This window comes from Tinamus guttatus, unplaced genomic scaffold (assembly GCF_059628265.1).
Source record: "Tinamus guttatus ecotype Peru unplaced genomic scaffold, ASM5962826v1 Tinamus_guttatus_pri_ptg000474l, whole genome shotgun sequence".
Classification (NCBI taxonomy): domain Eukaryota; kingdom Metazoa; phylum Chordata; class Aves; order Tinamiformes; family Tinamidae; genus Tinamus; species Tinamus guttatus.
The window spans coordinates 280,214-300,593 of NW_028289008.1; the positions used below are offsets into that span (position 1 = coordinate 280,214).

Genomic DNA, 20,380 nt, shown 5'->3' on the forward strand with positions numbered 1-20,380 from the left:
AGTGCTCACCGAGCAGCGCTCCCTGCTCCTCTTGCAGGCTCTCACTCCACCCTGCGAGGCTCCTTGCAGTGCCAGCTTTGAGCTCTGCCCATGTGCAGTTTCACCCGTGAGCATTTCTGTGCTCTCAGAATAGCTCACTAGCAATTAGACTGAAACGCACAACAGAAGAACTTACTTCAAGTGACAAAAGCTCAGGGAAGCTGCCTACAGTACAGATCCCCTGTATTCTGCATTGACACTTATATTTCCCATTTTCCCAGCTCATCTCTGTGCTGCACAGTAGACTCCTTTGTTAGTATTTTGTTCCCCTACCTCTGTATACCAGTAGAGACGTCACTGCCATCCAGCGAGGATGAAGATTCCCGAGAATATGAAGATTCCCGAGATGATGAGAGCATCAGCTCCTCCTTATCAGCTGCCAGAGAGCTCCTATCTGGAGATACAGTTGGTGTCTGTCTACAGTTGGAGATTTTGGCACGTTTCCCACCAGCATGCCCGTTAGTCTTCAGCTGCCTACGGCGCTTGGCTGGAGGCCTCTGTGGGGGAAGCTGGGAGGATGGGATATCATCCTCTGTGTCAGTATCCACATCCGTATCCACGTCCTGGTGAGGATACTGGAATATGGCCTTCAACTTTAACACCATCTGGCGTTTTGGGAAAGGACGAACTCCAAATCTGAAAGAGAAAGGTAGGACTTAAGCCTAAGATAATGCTGCGCCTTCCACTGCTATAGCTCAGGAATGTGACCAGGCCAGGAAGCTCAGTGGCCAGCTGGAAGAGCATGACATTGGAAAACCATCAAGTTTTCCCCTTTAGCACAGTAGCTGCCTTTCACACCACCTACCAGCAGGTTTCTCACAGAATCACAGAATGGTTGGGGTTGGAAGGGACCTCTCGAAATCATCTAGTCCAACCCCCCTGCTCCAGCAGGGACACCTAGAACATGTGGCACAGGGTGACATCCAGGCGGGTTTGGAAGATCTCCAGGGGAGGAGACTCCACAACCTCTCTGGGCAGCCTGTTCCAGGGCTGTGACACCCGAACAGTAAAGAAGTTCTTCCTCATATGGAGATGGAACTTCCATGTATTTTTTCTGCTCATAAAGAAATGTACTTGTACTTTTTTTTTTTTTCTAGATATACTTGTAGAAGCAGTGCTAACCTGCTCAACTCCCTCTTCAGTTCTGGGGTCTTCATAAGGGAGTAAGCTGGCATTGGTGTCATAGGAGTCTCAGGAGACTTGTCCTTCTCAGGAGACTTGTCCTTCTCTTGACAGGCAGGTTCTGCAACAGAATGAAATTGTCATCAGAATTAGTACAGAAGGATATAGGAGGGATGATATCTTCCCCTCCTGGTGGCAGATATTTTAATGTTATCTAGTAACTGTTTAAGAAGAACTACTTGTCTGCAAGCTGCTCTACTAAATACCTTTATACCGAACAGATCAACACTTTCGTCTTCCTTGGGTCTAGGATATTTGTTTTTTATTGTCTTTAAATCAGAAAACAAATTGAGCCATATGTTAGGTCTGAATAAAAAAGCCCACTGGAGGCTTTGATAGAACAGCTGCAAGGTAATTAAAAATATATGTTTACTGAATTCTGTGAAGTGGTTCTTTCCCAAGGAAGAAAATTGCATAGGAGAGACTTGATGCAGAAGAAACCGAACAAGTCAAGGTTCTGGGGGCCTGAAGTAGATACTGATTTAGTGATACTGATTTCCTGATACTGTGAAGCACAGTCAGTCTCAGGTCATGTTCTAAATCCTGCTTGTTAAACTAATTACTTACGATAGTATAATTAGTAATATATCTAATAAATATTAAGGGATAAATTACTGTTCTTAGAGCTTAGATGGAAGGAACTGTCCTAGTAAGCAGCTGACCCCAGAAGGGTATGACCCCAGAGGCTAGTGTTCTCTGTGTCATCAGACATTCAAGCAGACAAGGCCCAGCTCCTGACACCACTAAGTGCAATCTGGTGGCAAAGAGCAGCTTGGCCCTTAGTCTTGTGTGCGTCCTGAAACCGCTCACTGTGTCCTCCAGTTGGGACCAGTGCTGGACACACAAAAATCTGTTGGAAGAGCCTACAATCAGCAAACACAAGGGCAGGGCAAGTCAAAGCAAAGGCAAATCAGAAGAGCTTTGCAGGAAAATATGCAGAGAGCCTACCCGTGGGCAGGAGAGGCACCTACTTCCAGCCAACCTCTATCTTCTACCACTGGAAGCAAAGCTTACCCGATGTCTTCGTGTAATTGTTAGCACATACATCAGTGATGAATGCATGAAAAACAAGACCCATTACTGCAAGGAATAATCATTCCCTAGCATGCAAAGTGAAGGCTGTTTGATTTTTTTTTCCCCTCCCAGGTAATGTCTCATCATTTCTACAATGCATACGATCACTGTCAAAGCAGCAGCATGAATGGATCACAAATGGCTACGCTCCAACTATCCCACGTATTTAGTTGCACTCCCCCACATCAGAAGCTGACTGTACCTTCTTGTGCCTGGCCCTGACTGCTTGGATTAGAAGGCCAAAACACCCTCTCAATATAGCAGGTGAACAACAAACAGGATGATCACCTAAAATGACAACAATTTAACCTACTTCAGTGAACTCTGTACAGATACAAGCTCTCACCGGGAGTCTTTGCAAGGTCTGTCGGACAGGCATCTGCTGAAGCTGACACCTTCTCAGTTAAAAAAAGCATCTGTGGGAATTCCTCCTCTTCACTATCTGAAACTTCCCAGAATCTGGGCTTCAGGAAACTTTCAGGAGAGCCAGACTCTGGTAACTTCCTCTCTTGTTCTAGCTCCATTTCATCATCAGAAGATGAAACAATAATATCAGCCTCTTTTCTGTTCTGGACTGCAACATCCGGAGTTTTTATGACTGGTGTTGACAAAACTGAAGCATATTTATGCTTGTTTAAATCAGTGCAGGAAAGCTCTTTTGGAGAAATTGTGCTCTCTATGTTCCGATTTCCTGATGTAATGTCCTGCTCACTGGCTTTCTGGAAAGCTATTTTGCGAGACGGGAATGGTTTTTGATTTCTCTCTGGTGTTTTTGCTTCTCTGGGAAATTTCCTATCCGATTCTGAAGACATAGGTGAAGAACCAACAGCAGGATAAAAAGACATAGAAGATTTGAGAGAAGGACTGCCAAAAAAACCATCCCTGTGTGGAGAGAGGTCTTTTTGTGACTTGGAGTAAGGAAGCAAATCATTAACATCAACATGTTTTTCGCTAACAGCCTTTCCTGACTCTTTGATAACTTCTTTCATTGGAGAAGGCTCACAGTATTCTATCTGATTTTTGAAAAATAAGCATTTATAATTTTCACGCCTATCAGTATCATTCTGCGGTGAACAGTTGGTGAATTGTTGTTCTTCCAAGCGGTCTCCTTCTCCCATATTATGTGAAGCCTGAGACAACTTGAAATCCTTCCCACTTTCCGATCCCCTAACCCCCTTCTGAGGCTCAAACTGACAAGACTCAAAATTGATGCTTGTGGCATTCACATTTTTGCATCCACTTGTATTCTGCATTTTCTCTTCTTCAGACAAGTCACATTTGGATGTTTCCACATCATTGTCTTCCCTCAGATGTTTGAAGTCATTGCTTATCAAGGCAGATACGGACCTTTTTGCCTCTTTTTTCTTAGTCTGCTGGTTCACACCTTGGGCTACCTCAGTATCACTACAGATGTTGTAATCTGTGCCTTCACTCATCTCCAGTTTGTCTTGAACCACTTTTCTTTGAGTTGCAGCAAACTCATATATTTCCTCCGGCTCCTGTTCACCCACCCCGTTGTCGTCTTCCTTCTGGCATGCAGGGTTTAGCACAGCTTCTTCTTCCTCATCTTCAGCCACCCACACTGAGTTCAGGAGCTCTTTGAAGTTCTCAGCTCTGTTATCATTATCTTCATCGTCTCTCGCAGAGAGGAGATCATCTTCTGGATCCACTCCAGAAGATGCCTGGCTCTCTTCAGCGCAGTCCTTACACTTGAGCACAAGTTCCCTTAAATCAAACCTGCAAGAATGTAACAGAAATGTTAATGTTAATCTCCCTCAAAATTCATTCAAAATTCCAAAACGTTATAGTTGCCTGATCAATCTAGTGAGTCTTGTAAAGAAAGTTAAATTTAATTTGTGAAACTGTTGTGCCAAATTAGACATGCAGTTTCAACATTATAAAGTCAATAACAATTTCAGGTTTTCACTCCGTGTCACCATAATCTTCTCAGGTTTCACACTTATTTCCCCCATTCCAAACAATGCATCGCTGCCACTACAGAGGATAATCAGTTCTCCTTGATTAGGTATGAGTTTAACTGACTATCAACATAAAAGAGCAGATTTTTTTTCCTGGTCTTTTTCAGAATTACTTTAAAAGGAGGACACCTACATTTCCAGAACTAAGTGATTTTGATCCGATAGAATGTGTTTCATCTGCTGCTGTTTCAAGTTCATTATCTAACACATGTCTAGGATCATGACTGACATAACAAATTAGCATTCCCTGCATCCACATTCTGCAAGTCTCATTCAGATTAAGTGTGTCACTAGGGCAATGCTTTGAGAATTACACTCATCACCATTGCCACCATCAGCTGTCATTAAAAATCATGAGACAAAACTTGGCAAAAGTGTTCTAGTCATAAACCAAAAATAGAAAATCTCAAGCAGATGTAACCTGAAGAAAGATTCATGAAAAAAATGAGGATAAGATGCTCGTGTGTTCATATTTCACTTAAGATGGAAGCAGAGGTACTTGCATCTCAAGTGAAATGAGTTTTGTGAAATCCACTGAAACCACAACAGAAGGTATCAGGTTAAAGTCCATGTGGCTGAAAGCATGAGGTGACCCAAAGCACACTCATATGATACAAACCTGGTAGCCAAAGCCCTCAGCTGGGGCACAATTCTAGCAGGGATGTCAGTATAAGCAGTGTAAAGATATCGCAGGAATGCGAGGACTGCCTCTTTTGTCACATCGCTCAGCAGCACCCGGCGCGTCTGCTCGTCGTCATCGTCCTTCACCTTCACATATATCCCTTCGTCGTAAACCTGTGCGGTAAAAGGAAAGCAAACAAGGTCCACTTCCTCATAAAGGAACACCACCAGCAGTATCTGCTCTCTATCAGGCCACTAATTTTTTTTTTTTTTTTGTCAAAGTCTGTTCCTATGGCCAGAATTTGATGCCTCAGAGGGAAGCTAAAATGACCAGAGATACAGAGCTCCCTGGGGAATAGGGAGCTCCATACAGCTGTTAACTTGTACCCTGAAGCTTTCAAGGACCCCTCATAAATGGTCCTAAGCACCTTGAGTTGAAACTGCTGTAATCATGCATGAGGACAAAACGAATTCTACTGATTCGAGAAAGAATGACAAAACTTTGTCAAGAAGTTGGTATGGTTTGGTGGCAGCTCTGTCAGAGGGCAAGTTCCTGTCTTCAGCCCACTGCCTTTCATTGCCTTTGCAGGAAATTGCACAGGAGCAGGCTGGAAACTGTATGAACCAAAATGCTTCTGGAAACACAGAAATTACTTCACTGGCCTTGCCAAAGGCACAGGTCAATGCAGCTACCTCCATAGCACCTGTGGGAGTGACAGACCTCTGTTTGGGTTAGTTACAAGCACAGCTTGTAAATACTGTCTACTCCATAATCAGCAGGTCCAGAGTGACTTGCCACTGGATCTCCAAATACTCTGTGCTTACTGTACGGCATCACTAACTCATTTGTTGTGATCAGTCTGGAATAGACGGTCAAACTCCTGTTACTGCAAAGGGGCTTTACTCGAGGGGAAGAGAAAAGTCTAACAGCAGTACTTACCAGCTGAACAGCCCGTGGACAGCGTGCATACAGCACAAACATATGGGCATAAAGGATTTCTCCCGAGTCCACTTGAAACTGGATATCACTCAAGTAGGCGTTGTTAACCATGATATTGTAATCTTCTGCCAGCATCCTGAAAGAGGACTAGAACATAGAAGGGACACAAAGACAGGAGTTGTTACAGCTGTAAGGCATTTTCCTGGCAGATAAGGAGGCAACAGCCCAGTTTGTCAGCACTGCTGTACTCTGGGTCCCAGCGTGGGTATGGCTGCCTTTGCCTTCTCAGGACTAACAGAATCCTTATCAGTGCAAGGTCTTCCATAAGAGACGTAAGCAACCTAGTCCAACACACATCTCTGGCTTTGTTTCCCTCCTTCTCCTCTCTTCAAAGCTTAGCAGCTGTGAAGAGGCAGTCACATGCTGTCTTCCACTCTACTTGTGGAACAGCCTTTTGCATTACAGCACATCATCGTCCTCGGATCTTTACCACATCATTTCCTGATGTGGCAGAGCCACTGCCTGCAGTTGGCCTCTTGCTCTGCTGTCTTCCTCCATGTTTTTGAAAGCTGTAATTCCCACCTTGATGGAACTGAACTCAGTTCATAACAATTGCATAGAGCAAGAGGAATGAGGATGACCCAGGGGCAAGGTAATGAGCCTTTCCTCTCTTGTTCACTGTTTTGGTCTAGCAATGACACCTGGGAAGAAGCCCTCTGCAACAAGGGGGCAACACGGAATAAAAGAAATGCAGGTATCTAGTCCAAAGGAACTTGTGCACTTGTTACTGAAATCTCCTTTGAAAATTCCTTTATTTATTTACTTTTAAGTATTTACTCTTATAATTTTAGACTCCTTTACTGAAAGTTTGGGGAAGGCTGGTTGCCCAAGCGATCTGTGACTAGTTTAATGTCTGGCACTACCCCTACTACAAACCCATACAAGGCAATCTTCTAAAGACTCAGACTCCCTAGGTAGCAGTGTTGCTTCTGGAGGTGGCCAGTGCTTCAGAGAAGCGTGAAATACCTGCAGCCCATGGTTGAGGGAGGCTGCCTGACTGTAAGTAGAAAGCAGCTTTACCTGAGACACTAATTGTTGACCTTGTACTTTCTGAACCTAGCGCAGACTGGAAGAAAGGCAAGTTTTATCCAACTCCATGAGATGTAGTTCCACCAGAAACAGCAGAGCTCTTTATTTTATTAGCAGGTTTCTAGGTTGGTTCAGTGGGAACTCAGCCTCTCTACTTGCTTCAGTGTGTTTGCAAGGAGCCAGTACCAGTTAGCATGGAAACAGCAGCACACGCTGGGCCATTTCTTCCAGGCTTCACAGGTGGGCTAGAGGAGACTCTGCACGTCATGGACTGCTCTCCAAGGGCAAGACAGGAAGCTCAGTCTGGAAACCTGTTAGGTGTTTCTTGCTCTCTTTTTCTTGGCAGGTAGGACACCTGCAAGACGGTACCCCGAGAAGGCAGGCACTGCTTTCCAGGCAGGAAGCCCAGAACAGCCTTCCTGCTGACACTAAAATTATGACTCGAAAATGGGGAAATTAAGTAAGAACAGAAATATTCTGGCTGCACCATTCTCTGTGCAAAAGAAAGACTGGAAAGGAAGATAAGAGGAGAGGCATTGACAAAGTTCTGGTCAGAACCATGCAAAATGGGTGCGTACATGAGCCTGGATGAAACCCCAGACAGTTCTGTCTCTCCTGGTCTCCAGGAAGTGTGGCCTGTGTCATCTAGGCTGGGCATCAAAGCAGAGTACTACCTAAGTGCTGAGCAGATACATCCCTAGTAACTACCCCCAAATACTCTATGCACTACAGCCTCAATATTTAACCTGGTTCTCTTTGTGTAAATTATGCACAAATTTGCTTTATGTTACCTGTTATTTTAAATTAAGTAGGACAAACACTCTGAAACACCCACAAGCCTGCCTGTGGGCATCAATGCAACATCACGTATTTGCACTTCAGCTTTGCCTAGGATGATTCCTGTGAGTGACTGTAATGCTTAAACATCTCTGTTTCTGTGAAAATGAATGGGAAATACTCCATACTTCTGGAAATTAATCAAATAGGAGAGGCTTTTTTTTAACAAATAAACAATACAAAAATACAGTGCAAATAAACAATACAAAAATACAGTGCAAATAAACAATACAAAAAAGGGGAAAAATAACATTTGTCCTTACATTTATATCGTTGCTTCTTGGAAATCTCTTCTCTATGGGTAGAAGGGCAAAGCCACTTAGTGAAGAATCACTGGAAGTCAATTCTTTTCCTCAAAGAAGAAAAGGCACATCTCAAGTCATGTACAACCTTCTTGTAAGACAGAATGAAGTGGCAACTCTTAACTGCCATTTCTTCCTTGCCATGACAACTCCCCAAGAGACTCCTGTCCCAGGCTGACATTTCTGAGCTGAACGGTTCAGCCTCCCCCTCTTGGCTTTATCAGATGCATTTGGTTTTCTTGGCATATGACCAGCAGCCATTTACTGCAGCTTAATAGGAGAACTGAGGGAATTTTACCCAAGTCAAGTACAAAGCAGAGAGACATTAGATTTAGCAACCATAGTCTTCACTGATGAGTGAACAGGAGACACACAGTGCATATATTATGCTAAATGGTTGGACAATTTTAAGGCTATCATTGGTCTTGGAATGTGCCGTTGTGCAATGCACACCACTGTAACCAGGGAAGTTAGAGCTGCTCTTGAAGGAATTCTAGGTGGTGGACTTTTTTCAGCCTGTACAGATCAACTTCAGGGACTGTGTATCCATGTACCAACACAACATCATCTCTTACGCTCTTCTTTCACCAGGTCTTCTTCTGGTGAAACCTCGTAAGACAGTGCTGTCGGCAAAAGCCACTAGGCAGAAAAGAGCATATATTTTGGGGATGTATTTTTGCCTCACGATTGGCCGTGTCTGGGCCCCCGGCTGGCAGAAATGCATCTGACACCTTTAAAGGATTTTTAAAATAAAATTTAGAAGCTGCTGTCTAAGAGGAGCTCTTCTTAAATATTGGGATCTATGAATCATTTCAGAAATGTCAACTTGATTGTACCTAAAGCCTACTACAGAACAATGCCCCCAAATATCACCCCCTGGATCAACAATATCATCTTGCGGCTGCTGCCACTGCTCTCCAAGTTCAGTATGGCTAAACGTGGCTCCTCACAGCTGATGACACCAGAGAGGAGGCTCATGAGGCTGCCAGAACTTACTTGGCTGCTCTACTTCCTGAGCGTCGTTAAGCTCAAGCCTCCACTGAGTTTGTGCTTCCATGGCCAACTCAACCAGTTGCTGCAGAGTCTGAACATGAACCTTCTCGCCCTGAGACGAAATCCGTCCAGCCCGTTCAGAGCCGGAGTCGGCTTCATCAGCAGCTTTTTCTCCAGTCTCTGGAGAAGCAGGATAATGAGGACTGAGATCAGGCTGAAGTTGCTGAGATACTTCTGGTTGATCAGATCCCACTGATGGCAGAGAAGTCTCTGACTTACAAATCTGATCAAAGGAGAGAAAAAAAAAAGACATCAATAAATTAATTTTGTATGTATTTGCAGAGTTCAGAGTACAGTCGCTGAATTGATCTCTAGTTCATACTTTCAAAATATCTTAATAAATATTAATAAAATACTTTGAGCGATCCCCAGATACATACTTGCTCTCCAAGAAGATAGTGCTATAAGGCGACAGACTAAAAGGTCCTGTCTGTTTCTGTAGGCAGCATTTATAAAACTACAGAAAAACGAGAGGCAAGACATCTGGATAATAACAGAGTGAGACCGCCCGGTTTAAAACTGGATCACAGTCCTGCATGCAGCTTCAGGCAGGGGGATACATGGGGAAAGCCTGAAATGCAGACGCTTCACTTTACAACCCTAGGAGTGCCCACCCCCTCCTCAGTGTAACACACAAGCATCCATCTTCAGTGTGAACTTTCCACACTGTTCCTTGCTGCCTTGATACAAAACATGAGTAAAGAAAGAGAAAGGCTCTGATTGTAATCAGTCAGAGAAAAGTATCAAGAAGGAACACAAGAGTCAGGCTACTGTAAAAATAGCTAAGCTAGTGGCAAAATGAAGAGGCTCAAGCCCTCTCACTCAGTGCTCTGCTCCCATTTGTTTTGTCTTCCAAAAGCCCAAAGAACAGCACGGCAACACAAGCCTCAGCCTCCTGTCCAAAAGGGAGAAGTGAAAGTTCAAGATCACCAAACCTACTTGTGTGAGACCAGGGGACAGGTGTGCAGGAGCAGAGAGCATGCAGAGCATGGGGTGACTCACTTACATGGCAGAAAAGAGAAGGGCTACAGAGCAAGTAAACTGTGGCACACAAATACCAGAGGAAGGAGAAAAGAGCATCCCACCTGCACAGTTATGCAAGGTACGATTGGAGGGGTCGGTTCAGCAGTGTAGAATGATTCAGGGTCGCAGGGCCCTGTTAGAGCATTGCTGTTCCATAAAGGGCAGTCCTTGTTTCTGGGCGATGGCATGAGCCAGTCTGTTTTCTCAGATCCATCCTCCAAAATCCTGCTGGTGGGAAGCCGAGGAGTGGGAGGGAATTCCATCTCTCGTGTAAGCACCATGGCGGCTCGCTCTTCAGTCCTTTTGCGGGCTGTCTCTGGATCCCGCAGCAGTAACGGTGGAGGAGTAGTTGGGCCTCTTTTATGTGTTCTTTTCTCTTTAAAAAGAAAAGCAAAAGAAACCCAAATAAATGAACAGCTGAACACATAAGCAGAGGAACTGAACCTGCCAGCTTTTTCAAGTGTTGTCGTTGGCAATGATCAAAATGCAACTACAGCAGAACACAAGACTTCTGCAATAAGTCCCAAGTCTCCCGTTACTTCTGCCAGAGAAGCAAACCTTCAGGGAAGACTTATTCGTGCCCACATGGTCCTGCTGGGCTGAGCTGTCAAATCAGATCACTATGAAAGCAACTGATACCTATGTGCAGGCTACCTTCCAGACCCTTTGAACAGTGAGCGTACAGTGCTTTTGGCTAGTTAGCAGCGCTTCACTCAAAAAAGGGAGAGAGAGAGAGAAGAAAAAAGACTCCAAAGCCATGAAGGACTGCTTTTGGTGCGTCTTGATCACTGGTGATGGTCACTCATGTCAAACCACAGCACATATGAATCCTGCACAGCTCTCATTTGTCAGGTCTGTTTCTCAGGTCTGTTTCTTTACTGCCTTTGACTTCCTAATTCCCAATATAATTGGCAGTGGTTATCAGCAGGAAGAGATTGAGGAGAGCCACGAAGAGCAAAGTGTCTCCTATGTGCAGAACTCAACCTTCCCCCAGGGCAACTGGCTTCTTTTCTGACCATTTTTGTGCATTTAAATAGCAAACCGCAGGTTCAACGTGTGTAGTTGTACGCACATATACTTCAGAAAGAAAGCAGAGCAAGGAGAGAAGGATGAAAAAGTTGCATAATCAAGGGTATGGGACAGGGAATAAGAAAAATGCACTGCAAAAAAAATAACAATGGTCTTTTCATGTTTTCCCTTTGGGATTTATTAAAAAAACAACTCATCTTAAAAACATTCTATAGTTTTGAAACAATCAACCAGTGAAATAAATATAAGACTCAGAATGGATTTCAGTGAAACATCCTGCAGCCTCCCTTGGCTATCTGTATGTGGATACTTTGCATTACTCCATCTCGGACAACTTAAATGAAACAGAAGTGTGCTTGTCATCCCCTATGCCCAACAGAAAAGTTGGTAGTGAAGAGCAGGCTGTTACATCACTCCTCCAATAGTACAGCCTGAGACACTCACGGTGACACATACCTGATCCAGGCTTCCATTTGATTGGCAAGGCAGCCACGGGTTTCATATTTGCAGCTACTGCTGCTTGTTCACGCTTTTCTTGCTCCAAGAGAGAGCGTGACATTGCCATAGCAACCTGCAGATCTTCATCCTGAGGTTCCATTTTGATCCTCTTTTTCATTTCCTTGGAGTCATCTCCGGAGAACTCTTTGCGTTTTGATATGTTTGGTTGATTGCTGAAACGTAAGAATGCAGCAGAAAGCCCAAGTTAACCTAACATAACTGGATCAGAGACAAGAAACCCTGAGCACTTCAGACCAGCTGCCCCCCTTCCTCAGAGAGATTCCCATATCCAGAATAATAAGAAAGCATCAACAGTACTTTTTTCTGTGGAGGAAAGAAAAGGATTTCTTATCATGCGTGGAATTCACAGCAATTTGGAGAAAATCTTATTTTGGAAAGGTAAACATAAGACTGCAGCACTGACAAAGTGCCCTTTTTTTTTTTTTTTTTTTTTGCAAGGGCAGGAATGGCCTTAACCATCTGCTACCTCAAACCTAAACTTTGTATCAAAGGGCAAAAATCAGGTTGAAGTCAAGAACATCGTCACCAAAACCGTTCTGCCAATCTTACACTTCCACAGTAAACAAGCAATGGCCCTTCCTCAGCACAATAAGACTTAAAAGTCCTTTGGATACATTTCAGGCAGGCACCACTCGCTATACTCTGAACATGTTGCTCAAATCCCAAAGAGCAGATACATCTCTGCACCCAGCACAATTCAAAACAGCCTGTATGTTTCCTCCTTGACTCTGTGGATAAGGCCCATGTATCCAGGACAGCAACGAGCCGAAAAGCTGAGGCCTTGGAAACACAGATACTCCGAAGAGACTGTATGCTCATATAGCATGTTCTGCTTAATAAGCTCAACCACGCTATTCAGCTTTATTACGTAATTACTTCTCAGAGCATAAATATTTCTGACAAATTAGTGTAAGATTATTTACTTCCCATTTTGCTCCTGTCTGCTGACTCATAGTCATCCACCACTTTTGAAGGAAAGCAAGATTTTCACCAAAATCTTACCTGGGATACTTAGGAGAGGCAACTCCAAACTGAGACACCTGCAGTGCCTGAAGCAGCATTTTAGGAGGAACATCCATCTTCACAGCACAGCGTTTCAAGTGAGTAGTTTGGCTCTCGGAAGTTTGGAAATGTTTGCCACAGACGAGACAATCAGGGATTGCTGGTTTGCTGGAGGAGGAGATCTCTGCTGCCTCCATCTCATCCAGACACCTGGAGGATGATGGAAATAAAACAAAACAAAATAAAATAAAATACTCTTTTTGAACCTTGCCTCCTGAAATGCTGTAATTGAGCAACTCCAACTACTTAAGCAAGCTGTTTACAATACTTTCTTTACAGAGAAGCACAGACTTTTCATTTATAAAGAGCTAGCTGTATGTAATATTTTAACAGTATTTGATATTTACCACTAAGGAAACTGTTATAGAGTGCTGGCATCAATTTAAGCCCACACCATTCTGACAAAAGAAAACACAAGGATCCTTCCCTTAGCCTTCCACTCTCATTACCTGTGGAAAGCAAAGGTCTATAGTGCATATATATAGTATTTACAAAGGTATATAGTGCATAGTTTTACAAAAGTATATAGTGCATAGTCTATGTATTTATTCATCTTGCAAAACAGTATCACATCTTTCCTTCAGCGAATAGCTCAGATTTGCAAACAGCTGACATAACCAAATGTTCTTAGGAAATCATTATTTAATTGAATAAATGGTGTTGAAATGGGCAGATTTCAAAATGGACACTAACGGGTAGCTTTGCTACCTAGTCTGCAATTACATCTTCTCTAAGGCACTGCTGCTGAAAGCCACACTGGCCTTTCATGCTAGTGCTTCACCTATTAACGTGCTGCCCCCGTCGTGTTGTGTTCATGGCTGAAAGATCCTTCTGGCAGATCAGACAAAAAAACAAGCCCTTCTCCTCTAGGCTTTCCGGGACTTCCTCCTTGATCTTCTGCTGAAGGGCAAAAGCCAAAGCACCATCGTCCTTTGTGGATGGAAGATCGTGGGTAACTGGCACAGAAGGGAGAGATGATAGAGTTAAACATCTTGTAATGAAAGGCATGAAACTGTTACATTTGTCATGATTATTTTATTAACTTAAAAAACCCCTGCAATCTTCCTGTTGCATCTTCACATCTCATTTCTCACAAGGGAATGCACAAACAGTACAGGAGAGCACTACCCCAGGAGTGGAAGGTGGCAATTGGTTCATCGCACATTATGTATCAGAACCAAAAGGAGAGTTATGTTTTAGATGAAGTTTCTGGGAGAACATGGGGTCTTAAACATTACATATTAAGCACAGGAAATTCTCATGTCCATAGAGAACCAGCAGGGCCTTGACTTTTAAAGGGGCCTTGACTTTTAAAGCACCAAAACACCAAAAAAAGTGCTATGAATTCAAATTGCTACGGATTCAATTCATCTGCATAGAACATCCTATTTTGTAAGTGCTCAGAGATTTACAGAAGACACGGAGTAACTAAGGTCATATTTATATGAGCTACACAATATTGCCCCAGAGAAGAACGACTGGATTTACTGATGCTCTTAGAATCTCAACCTGTTTCCAGAAAGTAAATTCTCTCTCCAGAACTTAACATAAAATCAAATTTCAGCCGCACAAAAGATCTAGGAGAGAAGTATAGAGATCAATACACATTTATCAATAGAGAAAGCAAGTTCTCAGACATGTGGAGCGATTTATTCATCATTACACAAGCCACCTGTCCAGCTGTGAACAAAGCCCAGGAATCCAGACTGCTGCTCATGCAATCACCCTAAGCAGCCCTCAGCACTCTCCATGCACACACAGGAGCTAAATAACAGCAGAAACGTACCTTTTTCCGGGTTCTCTTCCTCGCTTTCATCAGAGGAATTCCTGCTAGCTGCAGCCTTTGGCAAGCTATCGCCCAGGCTATGTTTTAGCTGCTCAGGTGCCACTCTCTTGAAGTGCTGCATTCCCTCCACCGCCAGCTTTGCTGCCCGCACCTTCGACCCAGGCAGCAGTGGTGTCTTCAAGGTGTCTGAAGAGCAGGTCTCTGGTTGTGAAGGACGGAAGGATAGTGTAGTCTGGGAACAGTCACTCGGAGCATTCACTGAAGGGGACAAAGCACAGTTTCCCAGTCAGAATTAAACAGGTAACTGAGCTGCCCAGGGAGCTCTTGGGAAGCTTCCCAAAACAGCAACCTGAGATAGTCAAAAAAAATGAACATGTTTCTACTCTGATCTTCAAGCCCTATCCATGCTTCGGACTTTCAGGCTCAGAACCAAGCAACAGGTGTTCCTAAGGAGGGGTGGTAACGAGCAGCAGGCTAACAGCTCAGTGTATCTCCGCTCTGCTTTGAGGCAACCTGTGAGATCAGACCAAAGATCTCACCAGCCCAGTTTCTGAGTGCAGTCACTAGTAGATAATTACGAAAGGGTATCAGGCAGAACAAGTACAAAATAATCCTTCTCCTGGTTGACCTTAGCTGTCAGTTTAAGGATTTCATGCACTGGTGACTGCCTTCTGGTCATCATATTTAGTCATCACTGAAAGACCAATCCTTCATCAATTAACCCAGAACCTTTCTTAATTTATTTTTTTGGCCTTGGTGACAGTCAATGGCAACATAATTCAACATTCAATACAATAACACACTGTGAAAAAACACTTTGATATAATCTAAACTTGCTTCTTGATGATTTGAGGGATGATTTACATTCTGAAGTCGCAAAAAAAAAGGTAATGACTCCCTCATATATCACTCAGCACTTAGGTTTCACCTTACTGAAGAACTGCATACCTCCTCCAGACTTCTAAAGAGCTCTACTGAACTGAGTCTTTTCAGTACTAGCCTATTTTCTGTCTGAAAGATTTCAGTGCACGCACCTGTCACATTCCTCTTGGTAGAGTAACTGGTCACTGTGCGCAGCTGGCTGTCAGGGAAAGCGCTTCTCCTGTCTTCTTGTGACGTCCCACCACTACTGCAGGGCACAGCATCATCGTCTTCTTCACGCATCCCTGTCGGCACCTTAGAACCCAAATTTTGTGGCAAATCTTTCCCCTTCACTACTGGAAAGCACTGATCAATTTGGCTCCCAGGAACAGATCTGCCTGTTGTAGTGGTCTTTGTCCATTTCTGAACCTTCTTTGTTGCCTCAGTATCCTCAGCTTTCTCCTCAGTATCCTCAGCTTTCTCCTCAGTATCCTCAGCTTTCTTCTTTGCCCTACCGACAATTTTTGCCCACACTACTTTAAATTCATTGTCCTCTTCATCCATGGTGCTGCAGGCTGCAGTAATGCTGCCTAGCAGCGCTACAGGGAAAGATCTCAGGAACAGTCAGGGCTGCATCTTCTCTGGCTCGCCGCCTTCATTCTTCAGACGCCAGCACTTCTCCACTGTTCCAACGGTGGACTTTCCTCTGTGATTAATTCATCTGCATAGAATATATTATAGCATTTAGTGCAGCACATTCTCCAAGGACCCTGCTTATTTTCACTCAGCACAGTGATGACTTTCTTGTTCAGAGGATTTTGGAATGGAAGTGAAGCATTTCAATCTGCCCAAAGCACGTGTAGGATCTTCATGGTACGCTAGAGGGCTTCAGAAAGATTTACTGAAGCCCTTTAATGGAAAAACCTCTAAAAGGTGGATATGTAAGATGGTATACGCAGATGCAGTGTGAAACAGGCCTCTGGTACCAATTTGAAAGAGGACATTCTTTGAAGACTCTTCTTTGAAGGAGAAGAGATTCTCATATAAAATATTGCAGCACATAAGTATAATAGCACATATAGACCCAAAACACTAATACTGTACTTTCAGCACAGACAGACACAGGCCACATTCAAAAGCATGCTGACCTCTCCTTTGAGGTCAGAATCCTGCCTGGAGCTCAGAATTTGAGATGTCCCACTTGTATATGCATCCATATCTACATTTACATAACACAGCAAAAATGAATGTATTCACTCCCACAAGGTGGGGAGGAAAGACTGTCACTCGGAGTGCAAAATTTCATTTTGTGACACAGCATATTTAAAGAAGAGAGCCTGTCCCCATGCTGAAAAGCAGCTCACAGAGTAAGGCTTAGCAGTGCTTGGCCTTGCAGAAGAGTTTCTCGGACAGATGAGAGAGCACATCTAACAAATGTGCCCACCCTTCTTTCACCTCTGTGTTCTTACCTCCTCCTTTGGCTACTCAGTAGACACTGACCATGTCTCATAAACTGTTGTCACATACACCAGATAAAAGTATTGTCTCTTTCTTAGCTGGTTTAAATTAGCTTCTTAAACTAATTAAAAAAAAACTGATTTAACTAAGTTTCTTAAACTTTCTCTACAGTAAGAATAACAGTGCTAGCTAGTGATTTCTTGGAACAGCAATAGGTACAATAACATCCATATGGAAATGCCATCAATCCCTGAGCAACACTAGAACTAGATTTCTATTCTTAGACATTTTGATTGTCCTCTTCTTCCTAGCCATATGTTCACTACGGTTCTGGCTATTTTAATGGAGCTTTTATATTGACTCCCAAATCCATTTCTTTCAAAACTTAAACAGAGTGTTTCATTTGGAATGGCAGCAGCTGTGGTTCAGTTTCTCCAATAAAGCTCTGGGCACCAAAAGACTCAAAATGCAGGAAGAACACAAGCAGGATTGTTTTCTCAAATGGCTTGGCTGCAGCCATGCAAGGCTAAGGAATGCTGGTTACACATTTTCACAGGTCAGCCTTTCCTATAAGCAATTACAGATGTTAATGGATTAATTTATTTTAAATTCAACCTCCCAAACCTGCAGAGGACTTTGCTGTGAGTCTTAGATCATTTCCTGAGAGAGAAATTGACATTTTCTGTAACCAGTTCATAAATTTATTTTTTTCCGACAGAATCTTGGAGTAGTTATCACTACAAATTGACCTTTTTTTTTTTTTTTTTTCCTAAGTAGGAGGAGGCACACAGAGAATCTCACATCCTCCATGGCTTTAAATAACTCTCACAGACATATGCATACACATGTCATATTATTTACGGTGACTTCCTGATGTTAAACTTTTGTTTGCAATTAATACTGAATGCCCCAGGCAGATCACGTGAGATGTATAAGCAATGCAAACCTAAGGATTAATCTATCTTACTCCTCCATCTACAGACGTGTAGTGAGGCGTAGGCACAGACCAGGATCCTCTAAATACATCTGATCATGCTGTTATTGATGTACCTTAAAGCCCCTTTGGCACCATCTTGTAGAGCTTGTCAAGTAACAGTTTTGCAAAATTATTTATTTCAATATAGAATTCGATTAATTTTGTAAGATTTTAGGACTCTACAAATCACACAAGCTGGTCAAATAAAATAAACAGCAGCACTTACCTATCCACTTAGATGTTCGGTCTACAGCCCAACTGAACCTTTTGATGTATATAGTCAAAATAGCACAGAGCAGCAAGAACCTAGATGGTTCTTGAAGATGGAACCTAGAAATTGGGAGGAAAGGGTTAGATTTTAGTGTATTTTTACTAATTCCTCTTTTTGCTCAAGTTCCAAGCTTCAGAGGGTGGGAGAAGGTGACAGCACATGCTCTAATGGTGCTAAGTTTAGCCACTTCCACAAGTACCTGTGTACTTAAATATGTGTGTGAATTCAAATATTACTCAGGATCTGCTCAGCCCAGCACTGCTCCCAGCAGTGAACAGCACTGCTCCTGCAGAAAACAAACAAACAAACAACAAACCCCCCCAACGCAGCTCTTTGGAAGTCAGAATAGATCAGGCTAGATAAAGTCCTGAACAACACAACGCAATTCGAGAGCTGACCCTATTTTGAGCAGAAAGTTGGGACTCATGATACCATGAATAGTCTGCCCTTTCTTTTTCCATCTTGTTTCCTAATAACTTGCTTGAACCCAGAACCACAACTCTATGGCACACTCTCTCCTACTGAGACATAATGCAAGAGCTGCACAGTGCAGGTTCTCTGGCTTTGTGGAAGTGCCAATATAATATATAATACCGAGGAGAGAGAACAGGAGTTACTCAGTGAGCAGAGCACAAATATAAGTGTAGAAGACAAATTCCAAATCAGGTACTAACCTTTCTGCTCTAGTCTCTGTCAGTCTTCCTATGCCAGACAAGGGTAACTGAAACAGATAGGGAAATACAAGCAATGACAAATTAACAAGCAAAAAATAACGGCTAAAAAAAAAAACAGATTTTAAGAAGCAACCTTAGCAATGACCGGCATCATTGTCTACCAGACACTACCCACTTATGTTCCCTCATAACCCGTCAGTGCATCATGTTCATGTTTCCTTTAAAGCAACCCCCCTCACTAGTACCTCGTACATAAGGCAAAACATTTTATATCTAGTAAAATTTTTATCACGTTCCAGAAATGAATTTTAAATCGGTACTTACATGACAAAAACTGCCCCTGTTTTTTAAGTGTTATAGAAACTAACCTCCTATTTTACAGAGCATCTTATTGAAAACAGAAAAACTTCACATTATACCTCCTATGGAAGGATAAAGGGGAAGTAATCATAAAAATAAAAAGTAACGGTTGCTCAGTGCAAATTTTCATGGCTTGTATGCAAACACAGTAACATACAAATCAGGAATCTATGCAGCGGGTGTTTCAAAATGAAAAATACAACCGAGAATTAAGCACAGAGCCGCGGCCCGCGGAGGGGATCGGGGGGCGCCGGTGCCGCCGCTCCCGCCCGGTCCTCGCCGCCCCCGGCCCGCCGCTGACCTCTCCGCCGCAGCCGCGGCTCCCTCCGCTCCTCGCACCCCGCCACAACACCGGGAAGGACCGCAGCGAAGCGCATGCACCGCGCGCCAACGGCCCGCGCTTGCCGCTGCTCGGGCGGTGCGCGCAGGCGCGTCCGAGCCGAGCGACGCAGGCGCAACACAGACTTCCTGACGCCACAGCGGTTGCCGTGGTGACGGGCCCCGCCCTGCGAGCCGGGCCCAACGGCCGCTGCTCGCCAACGGCGCCCCCTGAGGGCCGCCCGCCCCGAGCGCGGGAAAATAAAAAAAAAAAAACGCTCAAATATGGAGTAAAACCCTAAAACACCGATCCGCTGGGCACACCGCTCACCCGCTCTCGGGCAAAAACAGCGCCAAAGCACGAAAACTTACAGCGCTTCTATTAAGAATTAAGGTCTTTAGCATTGGATGTTTCAGAAACACATACATGTTGAGGAGATAAAGACAGAGCCTCTGCTTGCGAGCATCAAATATTTGCTTTTTCAGCTCTGTGGTTAAAACCCGCAGTGGTCATTTGCGGGCCACAAAGCTGCTGCTAAAGTCCATTAAATCCTCCTGCTCCAGGGATTTAACAAGCCCCTTCCTGCTTGCAATGAAGCTGGAAGGTGGACAGCTCCTTCGCTCAGGCTTTCACAGAGCCCATCGGTCAAGCGACAGAGCATTACCTTTCATTTGTGCTTTCTGCTACCTGGAGTTGACAAGGAAGACGGATGTTGCCTTTCCACAGCATTTAGTTTGGGCTCAGATCCCACACTGCATTTTAATTTCAGACTGTGTTCAAAAGCAATTGAGTTAGTTGTGGCTAAAGGTCTAAAGGTTTGAAGCTTGCAAAAACTGACATGAAAAACTCCTTTGTTTTTGTGTCTTTCAACACTTCTGCTGGTTTATTCAACTTCCTTCTTAAGTTGCTACACTTCATGGGAATTA

The 20,380-nt window shown here is 43.7% G+C and overlaps 1 protein-coding gene across 1 annotated transcript in view; it reads right to left on the reverse strand.

The window, feature by feature from the left end:
* Nucleotides 1-308: 308 nt before the first annotated feature.
* Nucleotides 309-20,380, reverse strand: part of LOC148592956 (structure-specific endonuclease subunit SLX4-like) — an 88,530-nt gene continuing 68,458 nt past the window's right edge. Inside the window, exon 16 of the mRNA XM_088533006.1 lies at nt 309-675. Within this exon, the coding sequence (XP_088389132.1) occupies nt 309-675 (367 nt within the window). The remainder of the gene's footprint in view (nt 676-20,380) is intronic.